The following is a 26,412-nucleotide window of genomic DNA, read 5'->3' on the forward strand; positions in this document are numbered from 1 at the left end:
AACAAAATTGGAATCAGCTAAAGTGAGCCCAGCTGGCTAATGCTAAATATAAACTTTTTCAATAATAATAATAATAATAATAAACTCATGTAGATACTCTCTCCTACCCCCACCCACCCAAAGTGCTCACTTTATGTCAAGAGGTAGTTAAAACCATTCTGAAAATAAACCTGAAAACCTCCTGGCTATGCATCAGAGACTAGAGCTGGCATATTGAGGTGGTCTTAACAGTTAGTGAGAGATTGCCCATTGAAAGGTTGGGGGTTGAATCCACCTGGAGGCACCTGGGAAGACAGCAGGCCTGGCCATCCATCACACGGAATCTACTCTATGACAAAGACAACAGGCCTTTCCTATCACGGTAAACTGCATAAACAGACAAGGAATTGTGTCTGTGTTTCCACGCAACGGTGTAAGATGTAGCTAATGAGATGTCCTTAAAGTTACCCCAAAACACTTCCAGTCGCCCAGGGGCCGACGACCACGCCTCCCTGCCGGCGGCCCCGCCCACCGCGAGGGATTCTGGGAAGAGGCGGAAACCAATATGGCGGATGGCGAGGACCCGTAAGTACCGGGGTTTGTGCAGTCCCGGGCCGGGCAGGGCGGTGAGCGAGCTCGGCGGGGGGCGGCCGCTCCCGCCACCCGGGGTCCCCTCCCCTTGCCCCTGCCCCCCGCGCGGCGCCTAGCGTGTAGCGTGATGCTGACCCTTCTTTTATTCTCTCTTTCTTTTAGGGAGAAGAAAAGAAGGCGAATAGAGGAGCTGCTGGCTGAGAAGTTAGTGCTGCCGGGAGGCCGGGGTCCTCTTCGGGGACCCTCGCCTCCTCCCCCCCCGTCCCAGGCCTAGGAGACCAGCCGCAGCGGGTCCGGGGGGGTCTGGGCGGGGGGCACCCGGGACGCAGACCGCGCAGCCTCTGTCCCCGACCCCCGACTCCGTGCCCCGGCCGGGGCCGGCGGGCCGCGCCCGCTCTATGCAGCAGGCCCTGCAGGGGGCCCCTCTGAGCCCCCTCAAAGGGTCCTATCCACGACCCTGTAGAACAGGGTCCCAATGTCAACACATGCCAGCTAGGCACGAATTTGTTGGGGGCGAGGGGGGCTTCTCAATCTCAGACTTTGGGTGAGCACCTATCAGTGAGAGCATCAAACGCTTCGGCAGGGGTTGCAAAACCATCGTTGGCACCTAAAGGAGGGTGTGACCTTAACTCTCCCTCTTTTACTACCCGCCCTGCTGTCTATCTAATGCTGAGCTTTGTGCAAGGTGCAACAGATTTAAATAAAGTGTTTTTCAACCTTACTGCAGCCGCTGAATTCCCCCTCCCTACCAGGGCAATAGGTGTAGCGAGCTGGTAAATTTCTGTACCAATTCCCAGTACAGTTTTTAGACGGCTCCCTCAGAAAGAGGCCTGGAAAGACAAGCTTAAGTGCTCATCCTCTGCCACCTTTAACTTTGCCGAAATAACCCATACATTTGAGTGCTTACTAGTACCGAGTAGTATATACACAGCATTCGTGCAACGATTTCACTCAAACTAGACCCACTGCATGGAGTCGACTCCTAGCAAGGGGATTGCAACGAAGACAGAGTAGAAATGCCCCTGTAACGCGGAAAGGACTGGGGACTGCGGTAGACAGTTTCAGCGGCTTGTTTTGAACTGCTTGCTGACTATAGCAGCCCAGTACGGGTTAGGACACCCCCGGGGCACCTTTATTCTGAAAAGATCGAGTCGTCTATTTTTGTGGACTAGAGCAGTCCTCAATGGCTTTAAGCCGCTGCAATCAATCTGCTCAGGAGGCTTATGGATGTAAAGAATGTTCAAGGTCGCAGTGCTATTATTATGGCACCAATCCCAGCTGTGATAGCAAAGCCCAGCGTCCTTATCGTTGGCCAATACTTCCTGGTTTCTCTATTTTTGAACAGAACATGCAAAGATATTAATATATTTGAAGGTGAAAACTGTAGGGCTATAGAATATCTGAAATGTATAAATCAAAACCATATTTCACGGAGTGAGAAAGCTTACGTATTTTGTTAGAGAAGGCCCTCCTTCGTTATAGGTACTAAAAGGTTTCTAGATGAGGAAGCCTGGTAATTATAACCTAAAATGGTGGGGGGTGGGGGGCTTGGGGAAGAGAGAAGAGTTGTTTCGTGATATTTAAAAAAAAAGACTTCACAGGATTAAGAAATTCCTCATTGAAAATCGACTTTTATATCTTTCTGAGGAAATTGTGTGAAAATTCCTCACATCACACATAATCTTTAAATTGGATCTTTCAAACTTGGAAAGAGCACATGAGACGTATTACATCTAATACACATATAAACATCTCAATTTAGAAAGTGTAGTGTGTATTTCCTCTTGCAACTGCCTTGGGGACTAAAGCTTGTTGAACAACGGGTTAGGAAAGTTTGCAGGGTCTTTAGTCAGCACCAAAGATGGGGAAGCTATTTCTCACTAATCAGTCACTGCCCCAGAGTTTGATCTTGGCCTGGTTCAAGAACCCAGAGACAGGTAGACTGATGTAGCTCATCGAACATGAAGTACAACAGAAATGTGTGATTCTTAACTGTAAATGAAAGCAGAAACATAACCATATTGAATATTTGCTTTTTATTTGAGCAGGTCTGGTGTGGTTACCTTTTCTTTTGGGGAAACCGTCATAACTGTGGGTGTGGCTGGTTCCTACTGATGTTTGCAGCTGAATTTACTGTGTTCTGTGCAGAATGGCTGTTGATGGTGGGTGTGGGGACACTGGAGACTGGGAAGGTCGCTGGAACCATGTAAAGAAGTTCCTCGAGCGATCTGGACCCTTCACACACCCCGATTTCGAACCAAGCAATGAAGTGAGAAACGTTTCTTTTAAATAACTCCTCTAATAGTCTGATGTTTCAGAAATGATAAAATGCTTCCTTTTACATTTGCTCTTCTTAAAATAAAAAATACTAATACAGTTGTTTTGAGAAATTAAGATTCTTTGAGATACTAAATTCAATATGTGCAACTAATTTTGTTTGATTGACTAATTGAGTCTTCTCACATTTCTCATGTAATTAGAAAGTTAATCCTAATTTAAAATTTAAGTGGTACTTCATTTAAAAAATTCAGTTTAAATATCTGCTGAACTACTCCCCTTTTGTTAATCTTACTGTGAGAGATTAATTTCAACAGGAATATAGATATACTTATATTTAGAAATTTAGTGGGAATGAGCATCTAACATTGGGAGTTAACCGCATGGTAAAATTATGTGAATAATAAGCGCATAGTATCTTGGATTGATAGTATCTAAGCAGGCTCTCAGTTAAATACATTAAAAAATTTTAAATACATTTAAAAAATAAAAATTCTACTTTATAAGAGTATTTTCTATTATAGTATATCGTGAAGAACTTTGTGTTTATAAAGAGACATACTTTATATAATATTGTGTTATTGTTCATAGTTACAGTGCAAACTCTTAGGTTTGAATCAGTGTCTCATCTGCATACTTTTTCTCTCCTTTAATTCTTTTACTTTGTATTCGGTAGCGATTTTACCATTCTTTAAATAATCCGTCATATTTTCTTATACCTCTGAAAATATTTTTGCCTGATAATTTAAGTTAGCAACTTCTGTTAGGTGATTGTTTCAAGTTATGCTTCAGTTGGTAGGCAGTTTCCCTAAGAGTTTTGTTGTTGTTATATTTTGAATTTTTGTGAATTGGGTGAAGGCTTACAGAGCAAACTGTTTACCATTCAGCAATTCATGTGTGTGTCATTGATTGCAATCCCACAATGGGGCTTCACCCACTTCTATTCTGCGCCTCCTGCTTCCATTCCTTTCAGTTTATTGACTTTTTCTTCTTTTGTTCTCTTTTCCCCTTTCTTTTTTAATCCTTCCTATTTTCTAAGCTTTGCCTTTGGGCAGATGTTGCTCTTTGGATTTTGAATGATTGATACCTCCTTAGTGTTACTGTTTACTTTATAGACCTGTCTATTGTTTGGCTGAGAATTGAGACACCAGGATAAGTTGAGTGCTGGAGTCTGACGTGTGACTAGGGCTCACAGTCTCTGGGGTTCCGCTAATCTCTGTCACACTAGTAAACCTTGTCTTTTTAAAATGATTTTGAGTTTTGTTCCATGTTTTTTTGATCACTCTATTCAGGACCTTCTAATGAGATCCCTTTCAGAGCAGTTGCTTGAATATCCTCTAGTTCTGATCAAGGGCCATGGAGGCTGAAGGTCACCTGATCCATTAGTCCTTTGGACAGATTGTTTCCATTACCTTGATTTTCTTCCCTCTTTTCTCTGGACTGGGAGAGACCACTCCTTCCCTTCAGAGCTGCTCACAAACTTTAAGATCCTAGTTTCTACTCCCCAAAGTACAACACTTTCTTTGTGACTTGTTTTGTGCCATTGACCTAAGTACCCCCCAGAGACTGGTCATTAGCACTCAGGCCCAGTGACTTTCTTCCCAAAGTGTTTAATTGTGACTAAGAAGTATTTTTCCTAAGAGTTTAATTTCTTTCCTCTTATTCTTGTCACCTCCTGCTTTATAAGTTTCACTGTAAACTTACACAGTGAATACACTTAAACAGTGTATTCCAAAGCAGCTTTTATTGTTTTTACCTTTTAAAAAACTTGTAAACATCTTGTGCAATATGTGATTTCTTTTAAGGTTTTGAAATGTTTCCTTTTGTTTGTTTAAATGTTTCTACTTTTAGGAAATCAGTTAAAAAACAGAATTTAATCATTTTCAACCTCTTTCAAAAATAAAAAAGGGAAGGGAACTCTTACATTTGAAACTGTTTTTCTTGCTAGAGAAGTAACTTTTGCATTTAATATAATTAAAGTCAGCTGAAATGTTAAAATTTAAACTTAAATCACTAGGATTTTAGAACTTCTGGACTTCCTGGTTTGCAAATTTAAATATTTTATTTATTACATATGCAGTTATGTTTTTATCAATTGCATTTTTCACAGACACATTGGGAACTATTTTATGCCTGTTGCCTTATTGATGGTATTCATGATTTTTATTTCCCAGGTTTTAATATGCTTTTTCATTCTTTTCAGTCTCTTCAGTTTTTGTTAGACACATGTAAAGTTCTAGTCATTGGAGCTGGCGGCTTAGGATGTGAGCTCCTGAAAAACCTGGTAATATATATATATATAATGTATTTATATTTCTTTTTGTTAATGAAACCTTGTGTAGTATTCAGAAATTTCTTTATTGTGATTAATTGTTAACCTTTTCTCTTAAACAGGTAAAATTCCAGAAAATAATTAAAATGATGTAACTTTTGGGGCTTTCTAAACTCTCAATATCTCGACTGTAATGTTATTGATAGAATTTGTTGTTTTCATTTGCCTCTCTTTTTTACCAAGCAAATGTTGTGTTTCTTACAATGTGCTCATTAGATTTAGCAAAGGAAATAAGAAAATGAGTGATTCATATTTTAACATGTATTTTTAGAAAATTTAGTACTTGTGTTATCTCTCAAAATAAGGTAGGTACGTAGGTAGGTAGGTAGGTAGGCCCTGGCCCCATTTTATACAGAGAAGTTCCTGCAGAGCTGTTAAGTGATTTGCCCAATTTTTAAAATTCTTAGTCAAATTGCTTTTTATTGGATTACACAACCATCTAGTTACATGATATAGTATGAATAATTATTGACGATGATATGGTAGTGATCCCCCTAAATTTGGGTGACCTAGTGCCCCCCCACTTCCTATTCCCTTCTGAATTTGTATCTAATGAGTGTCATGTAATTAGAGGGTATGATTTAGTGACACTGATTCCATATTTAGAAATATTTTCAAAATCTATAATTTGTACTTCATTGGTGTCCGTGATTTTTTAATACCACAAAATAGGTATGGAAAATAATTGACTGTATTTGTATGCCTGGACCTAAAAGTTGCTCACGGGGCAACATGACTAATTTTGGTAGGGTGCCTGAAGACTACTCCCAGTGAAACTGCAAAAACGTCAGCGAGCTTCACCAGGTATAATCCTGTGTTCCTTGAAGATTGGAGGTCATGATAGTTACTGCCCTCAGGGAGTTGAAGTTTCACTGGGAGAAACAAGTGGTGTGTGTATGATGTTCTCTGATAGGGGCGGCCAAATGGCAGTGTCTGGCCTGGCATAAATACACTGACACTTAGGAACTGGAGCAACCTAGAGGGAGAGGGGTTGCGGAGGACGGACAGTGTTCCTCCTAGGACTGTGTGTACACATTGCCTAAGGTTTGCCTTTTCTGCTTTGAAGCTGCTCTTTGCAAATGTGATCTGCACTAACTTTAAGTGTAAAATGATTGAGCATTCGATCTGGAAATTACTGTAGTCACCAAGCAGTTTTCTGAGTGTCTTTGTTTTAATAGCTTCTTACACAAAAAGGAAACTAAGGACTTTTGATTTTACCACTTTCTAATTTGCTCACGAACAAGATGCAACATGAATGTGGATTGAACCAATCCTCTTCCCTCCCCTCTCATATGCTAGGCACCATTTTCAATGCTAGAGATGCTGCACTGAACAAGAAAGCCACACAAACTACTGTATGTACTCGAGTATAAGTCAAGGTTTCCAGCACATGTTTAGTGCAGTTTTTGTGGTAAAATTAAGTGCCTTGGCTGATACTCGAGTCGGCTTTATAATCGAGTATATACGGTATACAGTATGTCAGATGGTAAATGCTGTGGAGAAAGAGAGCAGGGAAGATAGGTACCCTGCCAGGAAAAGAAAAGACCTGCCCCAAAGGTGATAACATGAGTAAAGAAGTAAGTGCACTTTCCAGGAATGTGGAGGAAGAACCATCTCAGGAGAGGGGAGAGCAGGTGCAGACACCGTGAAGCAGGCGCATGCCTGATAGTTGAGGACAGCATGGAGAGCAGTGCAGATAGACCAGAAGTGGGCATGGGGCACGGTTTTTGGCAAGGATGTCAAAGAAATAATGGGGAATGGGGATGGAGGGATGTACTGGAGTTGGCCACAAAGAACTCTGGGGGCTACTGTAGTCACAGCTGAGTCAGGAAGTCATTGGACTGATTTAAGCAGATGAGTGACAGAATATGGCTTTTCATCTGTGATGTGATTCAGAGGAGGTCAGCGGAGGGAGCAGAGAAACCAGTTGGAAGGCTGTTGTAGTCATCCAGGCAGGAGACGCGGTAGTGACTTGAAATAGGACGGCAGCATTGGCAGAGGTGAGAAATGGGCAGATTATGAATATATTTTGAATTTGGAGTCAAATAGATTGATTATGGGATATATTAGGTTGGAATCAAGGATTTGCTAATAGATTGATTATGGGATATATTAGGTTGGAATCAAGGATGGCCCAACAAGATACTTTCCCAGGAGAATTGGTGGGATGGAATTATTCACAGAACTGAGGAAGGCTGTGGGGAAAGAACAGGTTTGGTGGTGAGGGAAGATGTTCAGGTACCTGGTCTTAGAAACTGTTCTGGATCTGTTAGATGGTGCTCTATGTTTTAGCCCGTAAGAATAGAAAACTAAGAGCACTTCAATTTTTTGGCCAGTAAAATAGGAAAACTCTTGAGTGGTGAATTAGGAACCAATAAAAATGAAAGTGTTAAAATTCTCACCAATGTGATAATCAAGTGGAGAAAAAGTGTTTCATTGAGTTGCAAGTGATCCACCTGCCAGATAGACCTAGAATTGGTCATTAGATTGAGGAGGAAGGTCATTATCATTGGGGACTTTGGAAAGTGTAGTTGTGGAGTAATGAGGTGAAAGTTAGTTTGAAGTACTGTATGTACTCGAGTATAAGCTGACCCGAATATCAGTCGCGGCACCTAATTTAACCACAAAAACTGCATTAAAAATGTGCTGACAAGCTCGGCTTATACACGAGTATATATGGTAAGCGCAGGAAAACAGTGAGGATCTTGTTGTAATGGGGGCCAGGAAAATGGGAGAGATTATTGATAAGTGATTTGATTTGATCATTAATGGGATTAACTGAAATAATCCGTCCAAAGACCAGAAAATCAAAATTATTCAGACTTAATTGTAGTCTAAATAGTTGCTTGCATTTGGATGGTAAATTTTAGCAGTAGTTCATACTGTTGGGATGCTTGGCTTTGCCGCTGAAACGCAGCAGTTTATTGCATTTCACTAGCGGTTTTCATTGATTGCTTTTGAGGCATTTCTTTGACATGTGCAGTGTACATATGTGTATCTAGGTTTATAGGTACACCCACTCTTAATCAGTCAAGCTAGGTTTCCAAAAGATGGGTCATTATGTGAAAATGGGGATGATCTCATCGGTTCACAAAATGAATTACTGCATCAGTGTGTAACTGCCAGATTTTATTATCACATACCTGCCAAACCATTGAGAATCACGGGCCAACCCTGCACCATCACAGCCAGTAACCTGCACCATCACAGCCAGTGTTAGCCTCACCTTGCATCTGGTGTTACTCTTGGCATATGCTACTGCCAGACATATGTTGTTAATGTGCAAAACAGTTGGAGGGTAGCAATTTTACTATTGTAAATGTGAGATGTCAGGTAATAAGACACTAAGTGAGGAGTTGGTCCGTGGGTGATAAAGAATCACCGTTTCAGACCTTATAGCAGTGGTTCTCAACCCTCCTAATGCCACGACCCTTTAATACAGTTCCTCATGTGGCGGTGACCCCCAACCATAAAATTATTTTCATTGCTACTTCCTAACTCTCATTTTGTTACTGCAACCCCTGTGAAAGGGTCGTTTGATCCCCCAAAAGGGTCGTGACCCACAGGTTAAGAACCGTTGCCTTATAGACATGTTACATAAACTAAGGTAAAGTTTGTAAGAATTGCTGTTTAATAATGTTTTGAAAAATACAAGCTCAGTTAACAAAAAAATAAGAAAAATTTATCAGTGAAACAACTAATGTTACAAATGTGTTTATGGAATTATAAAACAAGTTTATAGAAATTTTGGGTTTTAGATTAGTTAAAATGAGTATTTGTACATTAAAAAAACTTGTAAGAACCGTGAATTTTATATGCCTTACAGATTATTTTTAGCCATTGACTAAAATTACGCAGATTTTTGTTACTGAGGGTTTATAATTTTAGCACTACCGTGAAAACAAAACTTTTAAATATTCAAGGATAAGGAAGTTTCTCTTTAACAAGATGATTTTTATCTCCACAGGCATTGTCTGGTTTTAGACAGATTCATGTTGTAGACATGGACACTATAGATGTTTCCAATCTAAATAGGCAGTTTTTGTTTAGGTAAGTGTTAATATTTTAGTTTATTTTAATTCTGATAATGAGTTGAATGTAATAAATATTTCGCAGTTGACTAATTTTTAAAATATAACCGAGAAGATAATACTATTTTTCCTGGAAGACAAAAATGAAACATTCTGTTCCCTTCTCCATCTTAGGTTAAATTTGGGGCCTTCTGATGAAAGTAGTAGTTTTGTAAGCAACTATGTTTTTGTCTTTGAATGAAATCTACCCCAAAGATTATGTGAGTTCAGAATAGCCTCTTGGTGATGGCTGCTAGGAGTTACCAGGTGGGCACGTGGTCGCAGAGGAGAGCCCGAGCGGGAGAGCAGGCCCCAGGCCCTGAGTGCCCAGTGCACTTTTGGGAAACAAGATTTCAGTGATGACTGTGGGGAAAGAAGTTCAGCAGAGCTTGGACTTTTCATAGAAGGGGGAAGAACCTAGACCAATTGACATGGAACAAACAGGGCTAATTACCTTAGAAATGTGAAATTCAGTTACCATCAAGGACTAATCTGGTAGAAAGACTTCAAAAATTACAAATAAATTATAACTGTGGATCAAAGGAGAGACTCGCGAGAGAATTTCAGTGTAGGTTGGGGTGTATTTTAGTCAGTCAGGGCCTGTAGATGTAGCTCTGGAGAGAGGTGGACCTTTTTCTCTTAAGTCGGATATGGACAGAAGTACTCCAAGTGCCTTAGCTATGTGCGATGAGTTTGCCTGGCTCTCCAAGTGCCTTAGCTATGTGCGATGAAGTTTGCCTGGCTGAAAGGAAAAAGTAGCACTAAATTATTAGATAAATGACTTTGTCGAAGATCGTCAGGATGGGTTAAATTCAATCAAGTTAAGGAAGAATTGTAAGTGCAATGTGAACTCCTTGTTCAAGTTGTTTACTTTATTAAATCTTGCTATTTCCCTTCTTTATAAAAAAGTTCGTGAGCCCTTTCCAGTTTGACAGATTGTAGTGCATGAATACACCATAGAAGACACCACTGTGTTAATTAGCAATGGATAGGCACTGTGCCCTTTAACTGAGCTGGGTTTGTGACTACGGTAGGGGAGATTATAATAACAATAGGTAAAGGTACTTTTTAAGCCCATCATGTGTATTTTAAATCTAGTTATCCTTTTATCTTCAAAACAACCTTTATGAGCAGGTTTCTAAGATTAAGTAATTTGGCCAAGTTGTACCATAAGGATTAGGTGGGGAAGGGCATTTTGTTCAGATTACAATTTTAAGTGGAATAATCTCTGATTGCCTGGTATCAGGTTAGTAAATTAGCTGTTTGTGTGTTTAATATTCCAGAAATGTACTTAATGTTTGCTTGACTACATTTTGTAGAGAGATTGAGACTGTGCTGTGGGAGCCGCAGTCAGGCTCAGGGAGGCTGAGCCACAGAGGGGCCTGTCTGGGGATGTCAGGCCCAATGTCAGGACTGTTCTTGGCCCAAGGATCGCGCCTCTCCTGACATTAGGATTAGGCTGCTCCTTTATAAAAAGCACACTGTGAGACACCAGCCGACACTTAGGAGGGCGCTTCACGCCCTGGTTTGTTAGAGCATTTAAATACTTGGAACTAAAATAGTCGGCCCTGAAGTTTTCAGTACTGGCGAACTTGAACTCTAGGGCTTGCACAGCCCCGCCAGGCAGGGCTGCTTGGTGGTCCTGAAGTTGGACTCGGTTCCCACAGTGACTCTTCAGCTGGGGCTTCCATTTCTTCAGCATCGTCATCCTCAAACGCTTCTGCATTTTCTTGCTCAAGTCTCCTGTGCTGCCTGGTAAGCTCAGTCTCGTCTGCATCGGTGACCACTTTGGGCACCATCTGAAGGTAGAAGACCCCCCTCTGTTTTTCGATCACAGCCACGTCTTGGCTGAGGACAGAGGCCTTCTGCTCTCTCCAAGGTGCTTGTCGCCATCACATACCGAGGAGGAGCTATTAGATGAATCCGTGGGGCAGTTGAAGCCTGCTCCCAGGGCTGCTGATACAGCATCAGTGCCTTCAGACCCGTCACAAGCCCCTACAATGTCTGCGCGGATTGTGGCAGCCTGTGGAGTCAGCGCCCATTACTGTTGTCAATGAGTTCTCGCCGTTCATTTTCATTCAGAGCTAAAGTGTCCGAAACAGCTGGTCTGAGACTGCGTGCGGACATGCCTCACAGGCACCGTTTCCGGGTCTCCTGAACTTGGCATCAAATACCCAGGCGGGCCTCTGGCACAGGTTCTCCAGCTGTTCGTCCTTGGTGTATTCCAGCACCTCAGTCACCTGACGAAGGATGCGGTGAACAGTTTGGATTTGGTGAATTTGTCTTCACATTTGATTGCTTCCTCTGGAGAAACTTTTCTTTTTCACGAATCCAGTGTCCTTTCTCTGCCCACTCGAATGACCACCACACATTCATTCCTGCCAATTCAGATGAGTTTGTTTATAGACAGATCCGCCTTCTGGACAGCTCCGTCAGAAGAATCATGCCTTCAATATTGTCGTACTCCAGCAAGCTGACATGGGCCCCATTGCAGCGGTGGATCTCACCTTCACCTTCACCTTCACCTTCACCTTCACCTTCACCATCACCATCACCATCACCATCACCATATCCTCCACCTCAGGCACGTGTGCTGATAAAATCTACAGTTTACACTCGGCATCCTGGCTTACCTGTTTCAGTCCCACTCTAGGGTCTCAAGTCTAGCGTTTTGATCCAAACAAAAGATCCCAAGTCTCTCATCCAGCAGCTGCAGCCGAACCCAGTAGTAGGGGGTCGAATGTGAGAGGATGTACAATGTAACATTTCAAACGATTTGGAAATCTACTCTTTCCCTTTTAATAGTAAGAGCAACTTTGTTGCAAGTGCTCATAGGCCCCGTGGGAAGGTAGCTACGTGCACAACAAAGGTAGGTGGTAAGAAGCAGGGAGGGCACCTGATAGGCCTTGTGAAATTGCTGTGACAGCGAGAGGAGGAGGAGGATCAGGATCGTCGTCGGGAAGAACGCACCAACAGGCACAGAGGAGGAATTCATGCTCTTTCTCCGCTGTGGGTAGTATCTAGGAGTGCCCTTTCCAGGCCTTCTATTTTTAGCCTTTTCAAACTCCGGTAGCAATTACAATTTTAGATAATGCTTTTGGAATTACTCTTTCTTGATAAACACGGTTGCTAGTGCTTCTCAAGGGACACAGATTTTAGTACCGAATTAGCACGCACTGTATGAATGGGGGAAAGTGAAATTTGTTTGATTGGAATAAACCTTATCAAGTCTATTTCAGCTAAGACCTGCATGGCTGATGTGTTGAGGTTCAGTGAGAATAATAGGTACAGTGTATGTCTATATAAAGAATCCAAAAGATCTTTATGAAGTGAGGTAAATTTCTACTCTGGGATATGCCACAGTGGGAGTTAGCTGAGAAACACTTCATATTTTCACTTCAAAATATTTAATCAGATTTGATCGTGTTGATACTGTTAGTTTTGAACACCAGCAAGGGTGTACAGAATAATTGTTCATCAAAATGTATTTCCCATTATAAAAATCCTTAGATAAAAATATTTCTTGGATTTGTTTGTTGCTTGAAAGTACATGATGTAGATCCTTTAGAACTGTAATGTGAATGAATGCTAATTTGAATATAACTTTTCTTGTAGGCCCAAAGATGTTGGAAGACCAAAGGCTGAAGTTGCTGCTGAATTTCTAAATGACAGAGTTCCTAATTGCAATGTAGTTCCGTATCCTTTGGATAGAAAAAAAAAAAAAACACTTAATTTTCATCCTTTCTCTGTTTTTCATGTTTGACAAAAAAAACTTTCTTAATTGTTTTCCCACAGAATACATGCTGTGTTAGTCCGGTTTGATTAGAGAAACAAATCTAGAAACACTCCTATGTGTGTAAGAGAGAACTTTAAGGGGCCAGTTCAGATCAAGCCCCTAAGTCCGATATTAGCCCATGTGCCTGATAGCAGTCTATAATTTCCTCTTCAGACTCACGCAACACATGCAACAACACCAAATGCAGGAGGTTCACAGGCTAGTGAGTGGAAAGTCTTATGCGTCCAGTGGGGGTGGAAGCATGGGTCTCCAAGTAGCTCTATGTGTCTTGTCAGCAGGAAGATGAAGCAGAGAGTGTATCTGGTCTCCAGTGAGCTGTTTATCTCCTTCCTCCAATGAGGTCATCAGACTGTGACCTGTTTGACAGGCTAAAGACTCTACCCCTTCACTCTTAATAGTCTCAAGTTGACATCAGAGTTTGTAACTACCACACATACTTCATTGAAAATACAGAGAAATTTTTCAAAATCAGCAGTGAGTAATCTTATTACTGAGCTTACTTCTAATCATGTTTTACTTTATATCCTCTTTATGCTTATATAGATAGTTTCTTGCCTTTATTTTAAAATTTAGTTATGTGGCCTATATTGCTGTCAACTTTTATTTTAAATTTTTGCTCTTAATTTCAGAATCGCTTTTTTTCCTCTACTAAACTGGGTTCCCAGGCTGCGTCCAGGAGAGCTTCATGTCCCGTCAGCAGCAGACAGGATAGGTCATCATTGTGTCATTGAAATGTAACAGTAAAGAGCTTTTTTTTTTTTTTTTAAGAGTTAAGCTTCTTTTTACATAAGAAAAAATGCTCTTAAAAAAGAGTATTCACATCCATTTAGATCTGGGGAGCTTTTTCATAGCCATTGAAATCTAGCAGATAATATTTCTCTGTTAAAAACGTCAGAGAAACTACATAAACTCTTAGAAAAATAAGTGAGTTCAGCAAAGCCACAGGATACAAGACAACAAAAATCCACTGTATTTCTATGTCTAATCCGAGCTTACGGGTACTGAACTAACCGTTACAGAAGTACAGACCTTGAAATCCGTACATGTAAACCTATCAGCCTAAAAACTACCAATACTGAGCTTTTAAAAAGAAGCAATAGTGTTTATGGATTAGAACGCTTCAATGATGTCCCTTCTTATATTGGTATTCAGTTTTTATACAATTTCTATTAAAACTCAACAAGGGGTTTTATAGTTCTAAACAAGATTCTGAACTTTATATGGAAAGGCAAAGGACTCAAGAGAAATTCTGAAAAAGAATACGAGAGTAGGAGAGATCATTCTGCCCAATTTCAAGATTGATGATAAGTTACAGTGGTCAAGACTGGTATTGGCAGAGGGTAAGACACAATCAGCAGAACCCAACAATAGCCCCTTCTGCAAGGATGGCCGGTTACTTCGACACAGGTGCAGAAAGCAAGTCAGTGGAGGAAAGACAGTCTTCAAGAGGTCTTGGGGCAATAGGAAAACTTAACCTTGACCTAACTCACACCTTACACAAAATTAATTTCAAGTAAATTGTAGGTTTAAGTAGAAAAATGTAAAGCATGATACTTAGAAGATAACACATTTTTTTTCAGACCTAAGACCCGGTGAAGAATTCATAACAGAAAAAGTCAATAAATTGGACTTCATCAAACCAAATTTTTTTTTCTCTTGTGAAAAGTAGGTCTTTTCACTAAAAGGCAAAACCATAGACTAGGACAAACTATTTGTAAATCACTTATCTGGCCAAATGCTCTTTTATAATATATATAAAGGAAAAAAATGTAATGCCAATTTACAAAATGCAAGAGACATTGCACCAAAGAGGATGGCAAAAAGCACAACAAAATGGCTTAACATCATTAGCCATCACAACAAACACAACCCAAACCTGCCACAGAGCAGATGCCGACTGATCTCACTGTAGGGCGAGTGGAAGTGTCCCTGAGGCGTCTGAGACAGATCTTCACGGGAGGAGAGAGCCTTGTATTTTGAGAAGCACTCCCGGGTTTGAAACACAGCCCTTGTGGTTACCAGACTAGTGCTTAACTCATTGTGCCACCAGGGTTCCCTTCTTTTGGTTTGATGACTTTATAAAAAAATAGCCAAAGCAAAGTAATTAGTATGCCTTTAACACAATCCTTTATCTTTTGATTTTATTTTTCCACGAACTTTTTGAAGCCTTCTCTTATAATAAAGGGTAAGAGAAACTAAAGTGATTGGGAGAAAATGTGAATTAGAAAATGTGTTTTGTTTGGAAATAGGTTTTCATTTTGTTAGATTATGTAATCCTATTGCTTTAAATATTAATGACTTTTTTGTTTTAGGAATACATATATACTTTGTATCTCATGGCATTAACATATTCATTTTAGAAATTAAAAACTCCAACAGCTTAATTCCTTTACTTACACTCAGACATTTCAATAAGATTCAAGACTTTAACGACACTTTCTATAGACGTAAGTTGCCCGTTTGGAATTCCTATTAAATTCTTTCTATTTTTCAGTTAAACTGTTTTTTTTTCCTGTTCTGTTAGTCTGTTTTAGTGTTGATTTCCAGTAAGTTGGTTGGCTGATGGAGAAGAGACTGAACTGTTTTAATTCTTAGAGTTAGCAGTATTTTCTAAGTACTTAAGCAGCAGGAGCTGTGTGTGTGTGTAGGTATTATGATAAAAAGTTGGCTTTGAAGAAGCAACCAGCCTGAGTGTTCATGAGGTGTTGACGGGATCAGTAACCTGGCATCTAAGACCCAGAACAAAGTCATACCCAAGGCGAATGGGGTTGGGGGGTGGCATGGAGTGGAGACCCAATGCCCATCAATAGACAATTGGACATCCCCCGACAGAGGGGTCCCAGGGGAAGAAATGAACCTATCAGGGTACAGTATAGCACTGATGAGAGACACAACTGTCCTCTAGTTCTTTGGTGCTTCCTTCCCCCGCATCCCCACTATCATGACCTCAGTTCTACTTTACAAATCAGATTAGACCAGAACATGCATGCTGCTACACACAAGACTCCACAATACAGTGAATCCAGGATAGATCAACCCCCCAGGGCCAACAATGAGAGTAGAGATATCAGGAGGATTAGGGGAGGGGAGGGGGAGAAAGGGGTACTTGATCACAAGGATCAACCTATAACTCCCTCTCCTGGGGACGAACACAGGAAAGTGGGTGAGGGGTGACAGAGGACGATGTAAGATATGAAAATAATAATTATAACTTATTAAAGATTTGGGAGGGAGGGTGGTGAAGGGGGGGAAAGAATTGGAGAGCTGATATCGGGCTCAAGTGGGAAGAGAATGCTTTGAACATGACAATGGCAGCATATGTGCAAATGTGCTTGACACACTGGAGGAATGTGTGGATTGTGATAAGAGATGTAAGAGCCCCCATTAAAAATATTTAATAATAATTAAACCCCAAGGTGACCGTGTTGAGCTGGAAACTACGTTTAGCTCAAGCAGTCATTCTGTGGCGACAAAGCAGGTCACTTTTCTGCTTCAAAGCAGAAAAAGAAGTTGACTTTGTTTCTTTGGATACTTAGAAAGATTTTTGTTTCTTTTTTCTCACAGAATTTCACATTATTGTTTGCGGACTGGACTCTATCGTTGCCAGAAGATGGATAAATGGCATGCTGGTAAAGACTGTGGTTGCGGTTCTCTGAAGTCCTTTCTTATTTTCTCTCTGAAGTTGTTGACGCTGCTCGTGACATAATCAAAGAATTGCATGTCATATATTTTTTAAAATCAGAGTTTATTTTAAATTTATTCCTAGTCACTGGTTTTCAGTTGAGGCTCAAAGTTGCTAAAATCATAGTCCTCTTACGATACATTAGCACTCAAAGGTAAGATCTACTTGAGGAATTATTGAAAGCACATGGTATGTGCCTTAGAAATCTTTTTTTAGATCTATTGTCCTTTTTTTCCGACTTACACAGTGTTTTTGGCATAGTTCACATATCATCCAATTCAGTAGTTTAAACATTAAAAAGGCGTGCGAGCATCACCATCATGAGTTTAAAATGTTTTCTACTTTCTTGTTCTCATTAGTAGCTCCCCATGACTTTTATCTCTGCTGTTGTTTTCATAGATATCGCTCCTAAATTACGAAGATGGTGTGTTAGATCCAAGCTCCATCGTCCCTTTGATAGACGGAGGCACTGAAGGTTTTAAAGGCAATGCCCGAGTGATTTTGCCTGGGATGACTGCTTGTATTGAGTGCACGTTGGAACTTTATCCACCTCAGGTAATCAGCAATGCTCTGCATCTAAGATCAGGATAGAATTAGGTAGAATTATGTAGTCTAAATTAATTAATCCCCCAGGTGTCAGCTTAAACTGTTCTTGATCAGCCTGCCTGAAATGATTTCTCAGTCATTCACACGTGTTTTTCTTTGTCTCTTCACATGTGTAGTTCCATATTTTTAAAAGTTATAGTAAGAAGATAAAATGGGAAATTCTGCTCAATTTGGGGAATTATAGGACTAAACATCATTAGTTCAAATGCTCTTCTGTTTCCGTAATTCATTTACGTTTTTAAAATTGGGGACACACTGTCCAGGGAAGTTGCAGGGCCATGTTGGAGTGGAGCTACAGTCCACCTTCTTTGGTTTCCCCCTGTATTTGTCGCAGGGAAATACATGGTACCAGGTGTGCAAGTGCTCTTCCCAGAGATGAGGCTCTTCAGATCCCACTTTAAATTTTGTGTAGATTTATTTGGAATTTACTTGTAATTCCAAGTAATTTAACTCAATGTGTTTTTTTATTTTTAAAACTTCAGATTGAAAGTTAGGTAAGCATAAGCACCTGTTTGCATTTGAGAGTCTGTTCAGCCGGTTCCTTTTCTTGGTCTCATAAGGGTCAAACTTATATGCTTGAAATTTAATTCAAATGGGGAAATTTAACAGTGATATAAAATGTTTTGCTTATGTAAGCGACAGGCTAAATTGAATAAATAGAACCTGTCGAAAGTAGATAAAATTAGAAGCTGGGTTTTAAAATAATTTCAGAATACTAAAGAAAAGCATTCTGTGCTTTTAGGTTACTTTTCCCATGTGCACCATTGCTTCAATGCCCAGGCTACCTGAACACTGTATTGAGTATGTAAGGATGTTGCAGTGGCCTAAGGAGCAGCCTTTTGGAGGTAACAAATTTAATTTCATAATGTAGCGTTATGTAAAATATATTTGTTAATGTTCATTTTTGAATAATTACATTAAACAAAATTATTTCATTAATATATGTCGGTCTTCTCATTTTTCTTGCTTGCTTTTAATTTTCAACAGAAGGCATTCCATTGGATGGAGATGATCCTGATCATATTCAGTGGATTTTCCAAAAATCTCTAGAGAGAGCATCACAATACAATATTAGGGGTGTTACATATAGACTCACTCAAGGTAAGTTAGTGAATCATCTTTTTTTTTTTTTGAATCATCTTTAAGGTCTTCAGATTATTGTTTTTAAAGGGTTGGGGGTGGTTTGGGAGGGAAATTGATAAGGAGCAACTTTAGGTTGTACAGTGCATTTGAGATTTTCATTGTAGCAGGGGAAACCAGTTTGCAGGTGCCCTAAAGGAAAGGGACCGAGCTTAGGCGAGTCCTACTTGTTGCTGTTGTTGAGGCCCTCAAGTCAGTTCCTCCTCCTAGAGACCCTGGGTACCACCAGACGAGCCTCGGCCTCACCTGTGTCACATTGGAGCCTGCTGTCGCAGCCACCGTGTCAGCCCCTCTCATCAAGAGTCTTCCTGCTGAGAAGACCGAAATAGATTAATGAAGTGATTGCTGTTTAATGTAATTATTCAAAAATGAATGTTAACAACTGTATATTTTACTTACCTCCAGATGGTGAAATTCATTGCCTCCACAAGGCAGCTCGTAGGCCACTGCCAAGCATTACGCGCTTGTCCAGGACTGGTCTCTTCTGATAGCCGTCAAAGCACCTTGAGTCTTTGTCCCATTGAATGGTTCAAGTCTGTTTCTGGAGCCATTATGGGTGACTCCAGTCAGCCCTGTTTCTCTCAGCTGAGACATCTGTGCTAGAATGCAGCATGCTAGGGTTGGTCTTATTTTAGGTTACAGCCTTCTGATGGTTGTAGTCTGATGCAGTCTTAGAACAGCAGGGATTTTAATTTTAAAAATTGTTTTGATACAAGTTTAGTTTGAACCAAAGAATCTGTAAGCGTTCTCCACATGCATTTGCTGAGCCACATCTCCCCATTGCAGATTTGGTAGTTTGGACCTTTAGTTTTTTTGGTCTCAAGGAAACTCAGGCACGTCTCAGTGAACACTCTTCGAAGCGTACAGGTGTAGTGATAGCCACTGCTTCCTGGTCAAGTGCGCACAGTTCCTCCTCCGAGAACTTGTGGTTATTTTCCTTGATCTAAGTGTAACACAAAGCCTCCTTTCCGGTCTTCTCCGGCTAGCGGGAAGGAGCCCGTCGTTATACATGTTGGCACTGCTCTAGTTGGGCAGTGTCTCTGTTACTTGTGGTGTGTGATGGTGTGCTTCCTGCTCTAGCTGCTTTACCAGAGAGCTTCCAGTTTAAGTCTTAGGACGTAGATCCTTCCGTTTCCCCATTTCCAAGTCTACACATACTTATATGGTCAGAAAACTTTAACCGTTTTCATTGATATTTGCCTGCCTTTTTGTGGAAGTTTTCACAAGCTGCCTGCCTGAAGGGTTGGGAACACATCTTCCTGAACTCCCTCAGAAACTCCCAAGATAATATGGCAACTGTTCAACGATGTTCTTGTCTTCTAAAGGCAATAATTTACATATTATGAATTCGAAATATTTTGTACTTAAAAAAACCCTTAAATGTGATTTTATTCATCCCTAATATATAAATTTTTAATTAAAAAAATTTAAAGTACGAATCAACTCATTGGCAATGGATGTCAATTTGTGGATTAAGGGAAAGTTTACAGAGCAAATTAGTTTTCCATCGGACACTGCCTACACAATTTGCTCATGTCGTTGATTGCCAGTCCCCAAGTAGCATCACTTACCCGTTTCCTCCGTTTTTGTGCCTCTTCATCTGCTCCTAGCTTGTTCTGCCCCTTTGTGTTGAAATGCTGTCCTTTTGATCTCCAGTGGTAGATGTTTCTTCCTAGTTGCTATTCTGCAGACAAACCTGTCCTGATGTTTGGCTGAGTTCAGTTCCAGACCTGAAATGCTTATGGGCCTCGGGCCTTCCCATGGAATCCCTTTCAGAGTGGTTTGTAGTGGCACCTACCGTGTTTCCCGGAAAATAAGTCACACCCATAAAATAAGCCATAGCAGGATTTCTAAGCATTTGCGCAATATAAGCCATACTCTGAAAATAAGACACAGTGAGAGGCGTGGCTCTGCAGTGAACCGGTGTGTAGCGGTCACGAAGACGGGCAGCCCTTCTCATCTGCCCCGTCGTGACAGCTGCTATCTCGGAGGGGATGGGAGCGGTGTGTGCGGCAGCCCCATCCATAAGGTCGGCTCCCGGCTCAGGTCCCTGTCGGTCGTTCTGTGCATGCTGCTAGCAGAGGTGCAGAGGAGACAGACAGTGAAGTGAGGAGCGGACACTCTGCTCCAGGTGTTGTGTCCTCAGGGGGAAGAAGTAGAGGCGTGGCTGCCGTTTGCTCAGCACTGTGGTCCGTGTTCCAGAAGAAAACGACTAACTGTATTGGAATCAGTGTAGATTGTTGTACCATACTTAATAAAGATAAGACATCCCTGGAAATAACCATAGTGTGTCTTCTTGAGGAAAAATAAATATAAGACCGTGCCTTTTTTCCAGGGAAACACGGTAAGCAACCATCTAGTTTTTCTGGTCTCAGGGAAGTAGAGACTAAAGAGAAAGTAATCAATCCTTCACTCCCCAATTATGAGAATGTTCATATGAATAAATGGGAAAGAATCAGAGAACTATGCTGAATATTCTATTTAGTCGTAGAGTAAAATGAACATGGTAAAGAACAGTTCATTGTTTTGTAAATGTTTTATGTGGAACTATTATTTTGCCTTCCACACGCTTCACAGAGTACTGTGTCATCCAATGTGCCAGTTAAGAATACAGCCTTGTAAGATTCTGAACATGCTGCAAAATACGGGGACTGTGAGAAAAGATTGATTCCTGGTTGAACTTGTTTGTTTTCTAACTTGGAACTTGAAAAATCCAGATCATGGAACTATGTAATAATTGTATAGGCAATGCTAACATAGGAACCTTGGGGTAATAGCACGTAGCTCTGAACGAAGTCAGATCTGAATAAAGGGTCAGCCAGGCGCGAGGTGAGGCAGTGCGCTTCTGTAAGGATGACCGGCGGGGGTCCTCGCGGCCAGTCGCACTCCGTCCCGCAGAGTTAGGATGCTTTTCTTTCACTTAGTGGCAAGTGGTATGTGAACAGATATGTAAAACTGGCATTTAAAAGAATGACCATATTTTAATGTGTTTCAGGGGTGGTGAAACGAATTATTCCTGCAGTAGCTTCCACAAATGCAGTTATTGCAGGTGAGGCAAACAGTACAGCACGCATTGCTATTTTTTCCCTTTTGTTTTCATTTCAGTCTCATGGTACTAGCTTGGCTGGTCTACAGCTAATGCGTGTCAGAGCACTGGAGTTCTTCTTGGGATTTGCTATCTTTTAGAGTGGGATATGTGATGCAGTTGGGGAAGCGATCCCACATTGTGGAATCTCTGTCTAAATCGGGTTGTAGATAACAGTACTTGGTGTGCTAGCACAGTAGTTACTTTAGAGCAACTTCCTATGAACCAGTGTAGCAAACGCCTCACTAATCTGATGAAGAGAAACACGGGAATTATGTTAAATATAAAAGGTGTTACTTCCTCAGTTTTTAAATGTGTATATGTACAAACGTAAACGTATTTTAATCTATCTTTTAAAATAGATAGCCATGAAGGTGGGTAAACATGTTCTATTTGAAGCGATTTCAAATGTATCTGTTCTAATAGGCATCCCTCAGAAATTCTGCAGATTTGGTTTTAGACCCCTGCCTGCAGTCAAATAAACATAGCTATAAAATGAGCCCCATGAATTGTTTAGGTTTCCAAGTGCATCTAAAGTTAGGACACTGTTGTATCGGATTTCACAGAGTAGACTCATAGTCTGCATTACAGTGTGGAGGAGGAGGCGCAGGCACTGTGCTGTTGTGAGACTCCCACGGACAGCTTGTTCAGCACAGGGTCGCCCCAAACCTTCAACTGGTGAAAAAGCATATTTGAAATGCAGTAAAGCAAAACCTCACTAAATTGAGATGTGTCTGTATTTTAAACTGCTAGTTTTAAGTAGTAAGAGTTTTCATTGAATTTAAGTACTGTGTTTTCTCCTCTTTAGCTGTGTGTGCCACTGAAGTTTTTAAGATAGCAACAAGGTAATGCATTTCATTTTGACACCTATGTGCATTCTCGTGTTGAGCGGACTTCATCATATAAAGAGAAATTGGTTTTTTTTCCAGTGCATACATTCCCCTTAACAATTACTTGGTATTCAATGATGTGGATGGGCTGTACACCTACACATTTGAAGCAGAGAGAAAGGTTAGTAGAATGTTAATGAAACATTTTGTTCATGCACACATTGGTTTTAAATGTTAATTACTGGTTAGAAACTTGAACTCAATAGCCCACTTTCTTAGGGTTTTATTTTCTAACTTTCTTAACTGTATTTATTACATGTCTTTTATAATATAGTCTGAAAATAAAATCCGAGGTACCAAAATAGTTGAGAAAAGAGGTCTATGAAAACGAATTTCAAAGCGTAAGAAAGCGCCGACGGACATGTGCATGATTATCAAGCAGTTTTGTTCCTAGCTGTTGTCAGTGCTGCCTGTGTCGTGATGACGCGTGTCTCTCACATGTAGGAACACTGCCCAGCTTGTAGCCAGCTCCCTCAGAACATCGCGTTCGCCCCTTCGGCCAAACTGCAGGAGGTTCTGGACTACCTGACCAACAGCGCTTCTCTGTAAGTGTTCGCATGCTGTTACGTTACACTGTAAAAATCATTTGGGTGGCTTCTAAACTTTATAAATCAAGAGAAAAGTTTCCCCCCCGCAAATTATCCTTTCTGCTTTCTTATATTTAGGCAAATGAAATCTCCAGCCATTACAGCCACATTAGAGGGAAAAAACAGAACACTTTATTTACAGGTGATTGGTGTTGATTTTTTTTTTAAGGAAATTATATGAAAAGCTTAAACTTTAATGTGCTTTAAAATAATTGTGTTTTCTAGTCAGTAACCTCTATTGAAGAACGAACAAGGCCAAATCTCTCTAAGACATTGAAAGGTATTTTAAATAAATGTATTTGCCACTAGTTTTCTTCTTTGGGGTTGGGCAAAGGAGTGAAGAAATACATGCTCATTCTAGAAGATTTGCTCATAGAGGTTTTAAAATACCCTAAAAGCAATTGATTCATTATGTGATTCATTATGATCACAGTTAATTATATATTTAAAGAGATTAATAATAGAAATACATTTTTTAGAATATTTGAAAATTGCTAAGCAATCAAGTATATCACCTTGATTAAAGACTAAACTCTGTGGGGTGTGTGCGTGTGTGTGTGTGTCTAGCTGTCTGTCTGTCTCTGTCCTTTCAGCTTAGATTATTTTGCTTTGGCTACTTACTTGCTTTTTCCATTTTTAGAACTGGGACTCATTGATGGGCAAGAATTGGCAGTTGCTGATGTCACCACGCCACAGACTGTACTCTTCAAACTTCATTTTACTTCTTAAGGAAAATAAATGTACACATAATAGTAAACTCATGGAAATAGACTTTGTGGCTATCCAGAAATTTAACTTCACTTTTAGCATTGGTGTTGCTGGAACTGACTTTCTAAAGTATATATACAATGAATCCTCTTTTTTTACAACTTTGTAACTTACCCGTGAAGACAGAATTTTGGGGTTGGTGTCTGTAAGCATTTTCTCGAATAACCTGTGAAATGCCTGCAAAGACGATGTGCATGCGACTTGCTTCTCCCGGAGGAGAGACGAACACTCTTGTGTGTGAATTTTGTTGGTTGTGGTCAAAGAAGGTATTCTTCAGCTTTCAGTTGTGTACTCACACCCCTCGACAACAATAAGACAATGAACTTAAAAAAACAAAAATGTATCCACCTATCAACCATCTAGAGCATAGTCACCAGAGTATTTTTGCGTGATTTAATAATTAGTTACTTGTGACTCTCCACATGAATGTAAATTATTGAAAAGGTTTATCTTGTCCATAATAATTTGTAAATGGTGTTATAGCCAAATACCTGTGCATGGAAATGGGAATATTTTCATGTATTTATGTGTGGCGCCATAGAGGCTAATATGCACATCATTAAAGCCAAGATGTTTAAGAAGAATTTAATGTTTAAATAGTTATCACTGATACTTTCACATTATTTATTAATAAAATCATATTGTCTACTTTTTTCACTGAAATTTATGAAATTATATAACGTTACTTCCATAGTAATGTAGGAGTAATCTTGAAATGTGTAACAGAATTGCTACCATAACTTTTTTTTAAGCACAGCATTTTTATTGGTCCTGAATGAATACATCTTTTAACAAGAGATTTCCAAACTAAAGATCTAGTGATTTAATTTAACTTTGTTCTAACATTACTGTTAATGTAATGAATTGTAATATTTTTCTTTATTATGATATCTTAATCCCCCTTCCCCCAAGGACGAAGGTGTAAAACAAAGTTAAGCTTAAGGTTTAAACAAAGTAAACCAAAATGTGTTCTTATATCTTAATGTGGGACCATGTAGCGCCTATTCTCTCTGTTCTAAACCAAGATAAGGGTTTTTTTACCTTTTATAATATAAGAACTTTTTGATTATGTATCACTGGGTTTCATTTATTATTCATTCTAGCTCCATACTAAGAACTAATTAAAAATTTATTAGGAAACCATACAGGATAGATTATATATTTTATTTAAAATGTTACAGAGTTGCTTAAATTTTTTGACAGTGGAAGAACTTTTAAGTCCAGGTGGAAGTCAGATTTGTCGTCATAGCGGGATCCTCATTGAACTGCAGATACAGGCTCATTGGTTCTAGTGTGGGAGAACGACGAGGCCCTGTTCTTAGAAAGATGACAGCCTTGGAAACCCAAACAGGCACTTCTGCTCTGTCCTGTAGGCTCACTAGGAACAGAACCAACTTGATGGCGGCCAGGTTTATTTTGGTTTGTTTTAAATACAAGTAATAGTGTATAATAATTCTCAAGTCGCTTTTGAGACGGTGACAGTCTGTGTGGTTGAGAGCTGAATCAATAGCTGGAGAAGGTTTGGGCCACGTACTTTGAGCTGTGCCACTAAGAGAGGAGCCCTGCTGGGTTACGTGTGGTGGGACGTCAACCTGAAGTTCACCAGTTCGAAACCACCAGTCTCTCTGCAGGAAAAAAGACGAGACTTTCTACTCCCAAAAAGATTTATAGTCTTGGAGACCCAAAAGGGTAGTTTCTATTCTGTTCTGTAGGATCATTATAAATCAGAATTGCTTCAATGGCAGTGAGTACAATTAGGAGTTCTGGAATACCTTCTAACCCTTATGTGCTCTAAATTTTTTTTATTATCATTTTAATGGGGGCTCATTCCACTCTTATCACAATCCATTCATCCATTGTGTCAAGCACATTTGTAGATTTGTTGCCATCATTCTCAAAACGTTTGCTTTCTACTTGAGCCCTTGGTATTAGCTCATTTTCCCCTCCCTGCTCCCCCCTCCTCCCTCATGAACCCTTGATAATTTATAAATTATTTTGTCATCTTGCACTGTCCATCATCTCCCTTTACCTACTTTTCTGTTGTCCATCCCCAAGGGAGGAGGTTATATGTAGATCCTTGTAATTGGTTCCGCTTTTCCACCCCACCCTTTCGGTATCACCACTCTAAGCACTGGTCCTGAAGGCATCATCTGTCCTGGATTCCCTGTGTTTCCAGTTCCTATCTTGTTGGGAAACCAGCCCCTAACACATCATTACTGGTCCGGGGGGCGCAATTGTATAGCAATAATAAGTAAAGATCATAGTAAAGTTATAGAGAGCACGAGAGATAGAAGTATTGAAATACATGGAGTCAGACATGATTCATAGTAGCATGTTCACCTCAGCCCCGCTTGGTGGTCCACGTGGATGGAGATAGTGAGTTTAATGCTAGCTCAGGCTTTTTATATTCTCTGGGGACATGCAAGCCTCCTAATTACAGGTGAGGACATACATCACAGGAAGGGGTTGTGCTATAGGTAATAAACAGTAATGAGGGGGTGGTCTAGGGACGTACACGCAATAGGAAGGGGAGGGATTGGGGGTATACATATGGCAAGATGGGTGGATCCTACATTCACGATCGCAACCTAACCTTGGTCACCCTTGGT

General features: G+C 40.3%; 1 protein-coding gene and 1 pseudogene across 2 annotated transcripts; one reads left to right on the top strand and one right to left on the bottom strand.

Moving 5' to 3' along the window:
• Positions 1-465: 465 nt before the first annotated feature.
• On the top strand, positions 466-24,876 carry UBA3 (ubiquitin like modifier activating enzyme 3). Of its 2 annotated transcripts, XM_075549905.1 has the most exons (18): positions 466-564; positions 733-774; positions 2,719-2,839; positions 5,051-5,131; positions 9,147-9,229; positions 12,865-12,945; positions 15,449-15,492; positions 16,610-16,674; positions 17,127-17,282; positions 18,076-18,178; positions 18,321-18,434; positions 21,469-21,522; positions 22,367-22,403; positions 22,488-22,569; positions 22,893-22,993; positions 23,114-23,177; positions 23,261-23,315; positions 23,676-24,876. In XM_075549905.1, the coding sequence occupies exons 1-18, from the start codon at positions 545-547 to the stop codon at positions 23,762-23,764; spliced, it is 1,392 nt and encodes a 463-aa protein (XP_075406020.1). In that variant the 5' UTR covers positions 466-544; the 3' UTR covers positions 23,765-24,876. The 2 variants fall into 2 exon arrangements, with proteins under 2 accessions (XP_075406020.1, XP_075406021.1); XM_075549906.1 differs by lacking the exon at positions 733-774 and having other exon boundaries at positions 519-564.
• LOC142448522 (eukaryotic translation initiation factor 2 subunit 1 pseudogene) lies at positions 10,827-11,872 on the bottom strand (annotated as a pseudogene).
• Positions 24,877-26,412: the final 1,536 nt, after the last annotated feature.

The sequence above is a fragment of the Tenrec ecaudatus genome, chromosome 5, assembly GCF_050624435.1.
Source record: "Tenrec ecaudatus isolate mTenEca1 chromosome 5, mTenEca1.hap1, whole genome shotgun sequence".
Lineage (NCBI taxonomy): Eukaryota > Metazoa > Chordata > Mammalia > Afrosoricida > Tenrecidae > Tenrec > Tenrec ecaudatus.